The sequence below is a fragment of the Copadichromis virginalis genome, linkage group LG23 (assembly GCF_057382275.1).
Source record: "Copadichromis virginalis isolate Kocher_CV1m ecotype Utaka linkage group LG23, C_Virginalis_male_GT1.1, whole genome shotgun sequence".
In the NCBI taxonomy this organism is placed as follows: Eukaryota; Metazoa; Chordata; class Actinopteri; order Cichliformes; family Cichlidae; genus Copadichromis; species Copadichromis virginalis.
This window is the reverse complement of record NC_140639.1, coordinates 28405034-28416521: the sequence shown is the minus strand read 5'-3', so window position 1 is coordinate 28416521 and position 11488 is coordinate 28405034. Positions and strand designations below refer to the sequence as shown.

Genomic DNA, 11488 nt, shown 5'->3' with positions numbered 1-11488 from the left:
CACCCTTCTTATAGTAATTTATGCATTTGTTTTCATATCATATATCTTCAAAAAACAAAACAAAGTTGTTAAAATTGCAGAAAACGTGTAATTTCCCAGCCAACAAGAAAATAAATAAGATTAGCAGCCATGGTTACATGACATTAAAAATGGGGGAGGGGCAAAGTAGTCTTCAAAACATTATTAATACCTGGAAGCTTCAATTTTAATAATTTTTTTTCATTTTATTTTTGCTAAATGTTAAGCTACCGGAAATGCGTCACACTATTCCTAAATACATCCGGGCCACAACCCCGCCGCTCAGTGAGCGTAAACAAAGCAAAAAAGGAAAAGAAAAATCAACAAAAACAGCGATTTATTCGCTTTAAACGACTGAAGCGAATAAAACAAAGTTACCAGCTGCATAATATTAAACGGGTTATGGATACAGGAGGAGCAACGGTGAGAGATATGCACACATAATGCATGAACAGTCAACATAACGGTCATATTTAAATGGATGGCGTGATTTGCTCCTAATTGTACCTGTGGGGGCAGAAAGCTCGTTTTCTGGTTCACTTTAAAGGCTGTTTTCGTGTAATCTTTCTCTGAATTCTAATAAGAGCGAAAACGATGATAATAAAGAGCAGACGGTGTTTGTAACCTGCCTGTTTTCTGTGTAGACGCGGAGGGTGAGGGAGCTGCCGCCTCTCCCACAGGTGAGTAAATCAAACCTCATCTGAGCTAACAGCTCTGTAGCTCCTCTGTAATAACTTTTAATAAAAATCAACAAGAACCTGTTGATTTGTCACGTGGTGGCTGGTTTTTATTCATTTTATTTACTTTATGTTATTTACACATTTATTTATCCAGACGTTTTCGGTCTTAAATTATAACAAAAAAGTTATTGATAGAGAAAATATTGAATTAGTAGCTTATTAGAGAAATATTAAAGTGATCCACACTTGGTTTTACATTTCCTTTAATAATAATAAGTTTTATTTCTGTAGCACCTCGCAAAATGTACTAAAATCATTAAGACATTAGAGACATACAGTCCTGTGCAAAAGTGTTGCGCCACCCTTCATTTTTTTTCTTTTGTGCTCTTAAGCAACAACTTATTCAATGAAACAGGAGAAAGTCGAGTAAAAGCACCCAGAGATCTGATAAACTCCTCACACAGACTTGAACAATCAGACTTGGTGAATTTAAAGCCTGTTTTTAAGGGATTTGGTTTTTATTTCTGAAAAATCTTAGTGATTTCCTTCTCGGTTTACGTCAGATGAAGTACTTCCTGGATGTTTTTACTCACCGACACACTCATAAATACACACTGCCGCTCCAAGACACTGAAAAAGGGGCTTGACCTGTGCTCGGAGTAATCCTCAATCCTGGCAGATGTACTAACACAGATTTAGCCGAGAATAAAACAGTCAGGATGTCATGTGTCACTTAACTCCTGTCTCGCTAGTTTCTTGGGGGAGAAATGGCTAGAAAGACGCCGGTAAGATGCTTGCTTCGGTTGTTTTATCCGACTCTGGGTTATAACTGAAAGTTCTTCAACTTTTTACGTTAAAATCTTAACTTTTTCATTGGTTATGCAAGTGCTGGTGGCTTAGATAATCTCTTATAATGGGCTTATCCTGTTTTGTAAGAGCAGCCATATCACTTTCAGGCAGTTTGTGTCTAAATTTCGAAATTACGTTTCTTTGGTTCTTGTGTTCTTGTTACCGAAGGAGTGATAGTTATTAGATATGTTTAAGATGCGTTTGATGGCACCAAAAAGCTTTCCAGTCAGATTTTCTCAGACTCTGGTGTGTCTAGTAGCAGTGTATACCCAAGGGTCAGTTTTAGGGTCTTGTTCTTGCAGGATTTCAAATAAAAAGGTCATAAAAAGTGTTTAGTTTTGTTTCTAGATTTACTAGAATGTGTTCATAACTTGTGTTGTTCCGTTGGTATGGACAGAAATTCAGAAAATATAACTCTAGGTCTTATTTCCCAATTATTTTTACATAGGTTTCTTTTTTGGTGTGACTGATTTGGGAATGAAAAAACTGCATTTAATGTGTTAAACTTCAACCCAAATCTATAAAAGAAGGAATAAAAATGTTCTTTAGAGGGGTTTTTATGAGTGAACAAAGGGAGAAATCTGACTTCTGTGTTTCACTGTGTTTCTCCAGAGAGGCCAGCGATCTCTTCCCACAATGTCGAGGTGGGTAAACATCTTCATTTCAAGCAGCTACTGTGGTGTAATGCTAAAGGGGACCTATGAAGCTTTTTTGCCATGCAGATGCAAGAGGGGTGTGTGTGTGTGTCTCAATGATCCAGGAGCATCCCGGTGACAGTCTTTGTGTTTTCCCGCACGACATCACAAGGCAAAAGTAGCAACTAAGTAAATTGGAGATAAGTGAATAAGAGGAACAATGGACAGGAAACTTTCCAATCCGATTGAATTTATATATAGTCAGTCCTTAAACAGTGAGTGGAAAAGCACAAGATCTGAACTCTGATCAACTTTCAACACTGATGAGGCAGCAATAGATTGCCATCATATTAAAGAAGCATGTAACAAAATACAAATGAAATAATAATAATAATAATAATGATAATAATACCTACTGAATTAGAGGTCACAATAAGTCAGCCAGACTTCAGACTGCTCTGTATCTTCATTTTTTTCTACCTGGGTCTGTACGACATCAGAGAAAGGGGCTATCAGTCATATGGTCATCCCAGACTCAAAAGCCTCACACACCTGTCAATTCTAATATAGTTATGGTGGGGAGGAGCTAAAACGGCTGCTTTTAGACAGGGGATGAACTGAAGGGCTGCACCAAAGCCCAGGATAAGATAAATGAGGATGATTTTGGACTCTGATTCATGCAAAGTGACTCTAGTAGAGTCCAAGAATAAAAAACTGAAGCAGTAAATGAGCAAACGAAGTCCACTTTAAACAGCAAAACTAAACTTTTCTTCTCTCTTTTCTTTGTTCTTGCGACCTGTGCACATGTGAAGTCAAGACACAGGTGGGTAAAAATATTTCTAATAAACAAGTTGCATTTCGTCTCAAACTCATTTTTTATGTGACTTAGCTTTATTTATTTATCCCTTCATGTGCACAGAAGATGTTCCAGCACCAAAGCACAAGAAGAAGAGAGCGAAAAAGGAGACAAATGGGGTGGACGATACAGACGGTAAGAAACAGCTTTGTGTTCTCATATTTGATGCTTCACGAACATGAATTTAAAGGTTTGAAGGGCTTCTTTAATATAACCTTTTCATGCACCTCACTGTATCTTCACTGCTCACACCATGAGCATATTTCTCATTGTCATCCAAATTATCTTCAATTTGCCGTCATGAGCCCAAAGAAAGCTTTGAACTGTTGAGCAGTGTAAAACTCGTTATACAGTGGGGCAAAAAAGTATTTAGTCAGCCACCGATTGTGCAAGTTCCCCCACTTAAAATGATGACAGAGGTCAGTAATTTGCACCAGAGGTACACTTCAACTGTGAGAGACAGAATGTGAAAAAAAAAATCCATGAATCCACATGGTAGGATTTGTAAAGAATTTATTCGTAAATCAGGGTGGAAAATAAGTATTTGGTCACCTCAAACAAGGAAAATCTCTGGCTCTCACAGACCTGTAACGTCTTCTGTAAGAAGCTTTTCTGTCCCCCACTCGTTACCTTAATGAATGGCACCTGTTTGAACTCATCATCTGTATAAAAGACACCTGTCCACAGCCTCAAACAGTCAGACTCCAAACTCCGCCATGGCCAAGACCAAAGAGCTTTCGAAGGACACCAGGAAAAGTATTGTAGACCTGCACCAGACTGGGAAGAGTGAATCTACAATAGGCAAGCAGCTTGGTGTGAAAAAATCAACTGTGGGAGCAATCATCAGAAAATGGAAGACATACAAGACCACTGATAATCTCCCTCGATCTGGGGCTCCACGCAAGATCTCATCCCGTGGGGTCAAAATGATCATGAGAACGGTGAGCAAAGATCCCAGAACCACACGGGGGGACCTGGTGAATGACCTGCAGAGAGCTGGGACCAAAGTAACAAAGGTCACCATCAGTAACACACTACAACGGCAGGGAATCAAATCCCGCAGTGCCAGACGTGTTCCGCTGCTGAAGCCAGTGCATGTCCAGGCCCGTCTGAAGTTTGCCAGAGAGCACATGGATGATACAGCAGAGGATTGGGAGAATGTCATGTGGTCAGATGAAACCAAAGTAGAACTTTTTGGTATAAAATCAACTCGTCGTGTTTGGAGGAAGAAGAATACTGAGTTGCATCCCAAGAACACCATACCTACTGTGAAGCATGGGGGTGGAAACATCATGCTATGGGGCTGTTTTTCTGCCAAGGGGACAGGACGACTGATCCGTGTTAAGGACAGAATGAATGGGGCCATGTATCGTGAGATTTTGAGCCAAAACCTCCTTCCATCAGTGAGAACTTTGAAGATGAAACGAGGCTGGGTCTTCCAACATGACAATGATCCAAAACACACCGCCCGGGCAACAAAGGAGTGGCTCCGTAAGAAGCATTTGAAAGTCCTGGAGTGGCCTAGCCAGTGTCCAGACCTCAACCCCATAGAAAATCTGTGGCGGGAGTTGAAAGTCCGTGTTGCTCGGCGACAGCCCCAAAACATCACTGCTCTCGAGAAGATCTGCATGGAGGAATGGGCCAAAATACCAGCTACTGTGTGTGCAAACCTGGTAAAGACCTATAGTAAACGTTTGACCTCTGTTATTGCCAACAAAGGTTATGTTACAAAGTATTGAGTTGTATTTTTGTTATTGACCAAATACTTATTTTCCACCCTGATTTACGAATAAATTCTTTACAAATCCTACCATGTGGATTCATGGATTTTTTTTTTTTTCACATTCTGTCTCTCACAGTTGAAGTGTACCTCTGGTGCAAATTACTGACCTCTGTCATCATTTTAGGTGGGGGAACTTGCACAATCAGTGGCTGACTAAATACTTTTTTGCCCCACTGTATATGGCTTGCTCATGAAAGCCTGCACATATATAACAGCATTTATGTTCACTAAAGTCCTAAAAAACAAATTGTTACCATTAAAATTCTTCCATAACTCTGGAGAATAATTTTAAGTAAAGGATAACAACATAAAACCACAAAGAAGGAGAGTAGACTTTTCAAATTTGTCCTAAAATTTCTGTATAAAAATTTCAATTTCCTCATTTGCCTCCACCCACTGTTTAAAATAAAGCTGTAGCTTCTTGTGCCACCTTCAGATCAGGGGATGGAGATGGGAGGCATGGGCAGCCGCAGGGCTTCTGGAATCGGGGATCATCTGACCCTTGAAGCCACAGTCGAGGCCCCGCCACAGAGGAGGAGGAAGAAGAAGAAAACTGCCACTATAGGTGAATTCAAGAATTCTGTCTCTGCTAGTTGTTGCTGCTTTATATTGCAAGGTAGGGACCCTGTAATAATACAGAGAGACCTCCAACAATCAGACAATGTCCTAAGAGCAAGCGACGGTGGAAGGAAAAACCTCCTTTTAACAGGAACAAACCTCCAGCAACCGTGTGCCGCCACCAGTTGGGGGTGAGGGGAGAAAGACTCTTTAATAATAACTTCAGCTAGCTCCATATTTTTAACTATAGACTCTACTGGAGTGGCTTTGCATGATTCACAGCTCAAAGTAATCCTTATGGAGCTTATTGTGAATCTTGCATCAGCCCCCTCAGTTCATCATCTACCTGAAACAAGCTACTTTAGCTCTTCCCACTTCAAACCAGCTTTCTTATGATTGTCTGCCTCTCACAAACGGCAGGTGGGTGGAGCTTCTGCGACTCTATGACAGACTGCAGAGCCAAATTTAGAAAAAAGTGTCTGAATGTGAGCAGTTAGAGCAATCCGAGGACTGAACTTTTGGCTGAAACTGAAACTTTGCCCATGTTGTGAATCCTGGATTTCAGGTCTTGAGGACGACCACGCCGACCTGGTGAACGGAGACACCGCGGACCAGACCACAGATGGAGAAGAAGTGGTCAGGAAACCCCGAAAGAAAAAGTAAGAATTTATTATTTTAATACAGGTGCACTAATTGTAAATTTCTGGCTTGATATCCACATTTAAAGAAATCATTTGGCTGACAGTTGATTTTTATAATGTTGCTGTTCTTGTTTATTCCCCTTTATTGACTCTGAGACACACAAGTGTTCACAATAAATTAATAACTGAGCTGATGTAAACCATCATTGAAGGAGAACAAATTCAAACGTACGCTGGGCCTCGATATGGCAACAGCACCGCCTACAACTGCAAAGCTCTCCAGCGAGTAGTGCGGTGCTCTGAACGGATAATTGGAGGTGAGCTTCCCTCCCTCCAAGACATCTACAGGAAGCGCTGCCTGAGGAAAGCGGGGAGGATCATCAAGGACTCCAGTCACCCCAGCCATAAACTGTTCAGACTGCTTCCATCAGGAAGGAGGTTCTGCAGCATCCGGTCCCGTACCAGCAGACTGAGAGACAGCTTTTTCCATCAGGCCATCAGACTGCTGAACACTTCATAGACACCTCAGCTTCACTACTGGAACTTTAACATTATGCACTCCATACTGTACAGTAACGCCACTGTTTTGCACATGTCTCAACTATGTATATTTTTATATATTTTATTTATTGTTGACTCTATTTAATTTGTAAAATATGTGTACACACACACACACACACACGTAGAAAAATATTTAGTATACACATCCAGAAATGCATATACTATTATATATTGTACATATATTTATTAGTTTCAGATGTAGCCATTCTTGTATTTTGCTTGTTTACATTATTGTATTTTGCACAACTCTGTTGCTTGTGAAGCTCGAACACAAGAATTTCACTCACATGTGCTGTACCAATGTACCTGCACATGTGATGTGACAATAAAAGTGATTTGATTTGATTTGATTTGATATTTGCAAGTTACTATCTTTAATGTTGTGACCTGAGAATAGTCTGGCTTTTTAGTTTTAAATTTTTTTTTTTAACTTGCCATACACTCTTCAGGAAGTCCAAAGTTGTCGAGACGCAGCTTCCCGATGAGCTGGACATACCGGAGGATGACATCATCGCCGACACCCCTCCTCCATTGCCGCAGCATTCCCTGTTTGCCGCCCCACAGGGTCAGAGCCAGCCGGTCGGGAAGGTGTTTGTGGAGAGAAATAGTGAGTGACAGAAGAAGAAGAAGACGATATTGATGATGAGGCTGTTTGTTTAACTTTTTTTATGTGTTTGCATGCAGAGCGTTTCCAGGCTGCTGAACGCTCCGATTGGAGGAAGACCAGCGACCCGATGGACAACATGGCAGACTTCCAGCACATGCAGCCACTGTGGACCACCAGAGATGTTTCCATCAGAGTGCATGGAGGCTTCAGGTAACAGCAAAGTGTCTCCTGTATGACTATAAAAATCCCGAGTCCGTCCTCCCGTCCCAGTGTTCCTCCTCTCCTCTGTTCATGCTCCAGGGTGTTCGGTCTATACTGTCAGGGCTTCCTGGCCGGCTACGCCGTGTGGAACGTGGTGATGGTGTACATGCTAGCCGGGCAGCACCTCACCTCCCTGTCCAACCTGCTTGAGCAGTACCAAAGCGTGGCGTATCCCTCCCAGTCTCTGCTCTACATGCTGCTGGCCATCAGTACAGTGGCAGCCTTCGACAGGTAAAGCTGCACATTGGAAATCCATCATGGTTCGCCACGTTGCAAACAAAAACACATCACACCTTCTGGCAAATTAGAATCACCAAATAGCCAAACCCTACTGTGCGAGCAAAATGGACACAAAGAGAACACACGCAGGCACGGTATTTGCAAGAAAAACTTTGGTATTTGTGAGAAAAACTTGTTATACATTTATATTTACAAGAAACAAGATATGAGCTTGCAAAACAATTTTTTATTTTTGATATTTGCAAACCAAAAAATCGGTGTTTGTATATTTTCCAGAATGTTAATATTCATAAAAAAAGTTTGATATTTGTGCACAAAAATGTTAAATTTTTTTAATATTTGCAAACGAAAAATGTGATTGGCTAGCAAAATTTTATAATTTTTATATTTGCTGACAAATGTGGTATTTTCAATCAAAATGTTGCTATTTGCAAACAAAAAATTGCTTTTTAAAAACATATATTTGTAAACAAAACATTTTGGATTTAACAGTTGCAAACAAAAAACAGGTTTATTGTATCCGGTTGTTCAGTGATGACGCGACGAATCCTACTTCCGGGTCTAAAGTAGTCTGCGTTTAATATGGCTTTTGTGTTGTTAACATGTTTAATGTTTTGTATTTTCTTCTATTTGATCTCAAAAAGCTCCTAAAACAGTCAGTGATCACTGTTGACCTCCCTCGGCTTTTATTACCACTAATCATTTATTTAAGCTCAGTTTTTAAAACCTTAGGATGTAACTACAGCCCAGCCCATGCAGCAGTATATGAATGACTAACCTCGTATTGTGGATGGATTATCTTAGTTGTTCTCCTGGCTGAAGTTTGGTCCTTTTACAGCATCCTGCCATGCGATTACATTTGTTCCTGACCACCGAGAACACTCACGTTAACTTTTATCGAGTGGAAAAACAGTTAGCTTGTTTATATTATGCTAACATAGCTGTGTCGCTAGCGGTCACGTAGCACATCATTATATACCAGCTAGCCCAACTTCAGTAACCCTACAAACATCACTGCTGTTTAGTTTTCTGTCTTCATTTATGCTGGAAGTGATAACAGAGCTGTACGTTTTAATTTGTTTCCAAAACCCCGCAGTCAGGACATGCTATATTGTATTTAGATAGAAGCTAGCGAGCTAACTCCCTGCTAACTTCTAACTCCGTTAAATGTCATAAATTCCATTTTCATGGATGCCTGGATGTTAAACTCAATTGTTACACCTGGTAGAGCAGAACGCTGATCATTTTATTAAAGATGAAAGACTAGACAGTTTTTCAACTCTCAGTAATGCCATAGTGATCGTTTGATATATGGACCTGCAGCGGAGTTTAGGCCCAGACACGGCTAGTGACGTCAGACTGAACAACCGGATTATAAATAGTTTTGTATTTGCAAATAAAACGTCACTATTTTGCAGTCAAAACTTTCAGATTTTTATGTTTGCAAACAAAAATTTTGTATTTGCAAACAAAAAGTGTTATTTGTTTATTTTGCGAATAACGCTTTCTTATTTACAAACAAAACTTTTGATAGGAGCAGGTGTCTTAAGTAAATCTGCAACATCATATAAGTGGTGGTGCAGTTCAAACTGTACCCAGTTAAAAAGAACGTGTTGAAACTTTGAGCTCAGGTGAGGGGCTATAGAGCTGGGGTGGGACAGGGATCTCACTTTATAAATCTTGTAATTAAAAGTGTGAAGTGAATGAATACTGCATCCATTTACGCTATGAATTAGATGTTTGTGTTTTCTACAAATGAAACTCTCCTCAGGGTGAATCTGGCCAAAGGCCCCGTGGCTCTGCGGGAGTTCATCACGCTGGATCCGGTGGCTCTCGCCTCGTTCTGTGAGTCCTCCTTCCTTCTCTGTCTGTGCTTCAGAAACACATCATCGTGGGCTCTGTTTGGGATTCAGTTGACACGCTTTGCTTTTTGCACACAGTGTATTTCTCAGCGCTCGTCCTCTCTCTGAGCCAGCAAATGACCAGCGATCGGATCAACCTCTATTCCAACAACACGGCACTACTGTGAGCTTGCTGGAATAATCTGATATTCCGATATCATTAAAAAGTCTGGTTTTGATACAGAGACTGACCTGATTCTGCTTTAGGCCTACAGGGTTGGAGCACCAAATTCTCCACCCATGGGTGACTGTCAACCTGGTGGTGGCCCTGCTGGTGGGCCTGGCCTGGATTTTAATCGCCATCAGACCTGAGACCGACTACACGGAGGGTGAGAGAGAGCGGTGTGGGTTGAGCATTTCTGCTTAAAAAAGGAAAAGCCAACTTAAAACATTTATTTTTGTTTTCTTATCCTTCCTCCTCAGGTTACCTAATGGCCATGGAGATTGAGCCTCCAAAGCTAGAGGACAAATCAGAAATGACCGCCTGAGAAAATTAAGAAATTACTGTACAGCTTTTTTTGTCATTTTGCACATATTTTTGCATTTTGTCGTGAATGTTGTTTAAGTTATTTTTGTACGTTTGAAATATGTTTATTTCTTTTTAAATACAGAGATTTAAAGAATAGTTTTTTCTCTCTTTTGTTTACAGTTGTTTCTCTACATGAAACCCATGAAAGAAAGCATTCACTGCATTCACTACACTGTTTTTCTGCTTGCCCAGGCTACTGAAGCACACTGAATGAGCTATGAAGAAATTTTAATTGAACTGAATTGATTTACATGGTCTACAGCAGCGGTCCCCAACCTTTTTTGCGCCACGGACCAGTTTATGCCCGACAATATTTTCACGGACCGGCCTTTAAGGTGTCGCGGATAAATACAACAAAATAAAACCAGTACCGGTACCAAATAAAACAAGATTTATTCATAACACACGTGAAAAGACCCAGGAAAACCGAGTTAACGATAAAAACGATAACAAAATAACGCTGAAAACCAATAAAAACCCTGAAAACCATACATTTCACACCTGAGCCTCAACTCTCGCGGCCCGGTACCAAACGACTCACCGGGGGTTGGGGACCGCTGGTCTAACTGCAAAAGAATTGTAACATATCAAAAGTAAAAGTACTTATCATGCCAAGGAGTAGTTAATGGTGTTACTGCGCTGCACTGAAAGCTAATGAAATTAACCTGGAAGTGGAAATTCAGGCCAGTTGAAGTGCATTAACCAAAGGATGGCATAGCTGAGGTATAAACACAGAGATGAGTCAAAGAAAAAAAAAAAATCATCTGAGATCCTAAAAGGCTTCTAGAAAAGCTGAAGAGCAGCTGTGATGGAACTGAACTGAAAGGCAGCTAAATGTAATGCTGACCGCGGATTTTACACTGACATCTGAGCTGAAGTGTCAATGTATCAGTTTTAATTTGAGCAGAATACAAAGCGTTTTCTAAAAAAAAAAAAAAATTCTGAGTGATTTTGTGTCCTATTTTAGGTTATTAGTTTATGTTTGTGGACATGTGGTGTCTGGTCTTTTTTCCTGTGTGTCTTTGGTGTCATGTTGAGTCTTTTTATTGTAAACTTTGGTCTTTTTTGTGTCCCTCTGTAGTCATTTTGTGTCTCCGGTGTGACTGTAGTCCATGTTTAGTTGCTTTATATCACCTTTCTGTCATTTGTATCACTTTGGTCAAGTTTTGTCTCTGTTTTCTTGTAATTTTGTGTCTTATTTCATGTCTCTGTGGACATTTTGTGGCTGTTTAGTGTGTTGTTTTTATGTCTTTGTGCATGTTTCGCATCTCTTTATTGTCACTTTGGTGTTTTTGTGCCCTTTTAGTCATTTTTTCATCTCATAATGTTTTTCTCTCTCTTTATGTCATTTAATGTCTTTTTAATGTCC

At 40.3% G+C, this 11488-nt stretch overlaps 1 protein-coding gene across 1 annotated transcript; it reads left to right on the top strand.

Annotated features, from left to right (window-relative positions):
* Positions 1-249: 249 nt before the first annotated feature.
* LOC146681085 (transmembrane protein 237B-like) lies at positions 250-10215 on the top strand. The gene is made up of 14 exons (XM_085448410.1): positions 250-441; positions 663-698; positions 2160-2191; positions 2995-3005; positions 3102-3173; positions 5258-5386; positions 5945-6038; positions 7031-7188; positions 7266-7398; positions 7489-7680; positions 9461-9534; positions 9630-9714; positions 9798-9919; positions 10014-10215. The coding sequence occupies exons 1-14, from the start codon at positions 421-423 to the stop codon at positions 10076-10078; spliced, it is 1224 nt and encodes a 407-aa protein (XP_085304536.1). The 5' UTR covers positions 250-420; the 3' UTR covers positions 10079-10215.
* The last annotated feature ends 1273 nt before the right edge of the window (positions 10216-11488 follow it).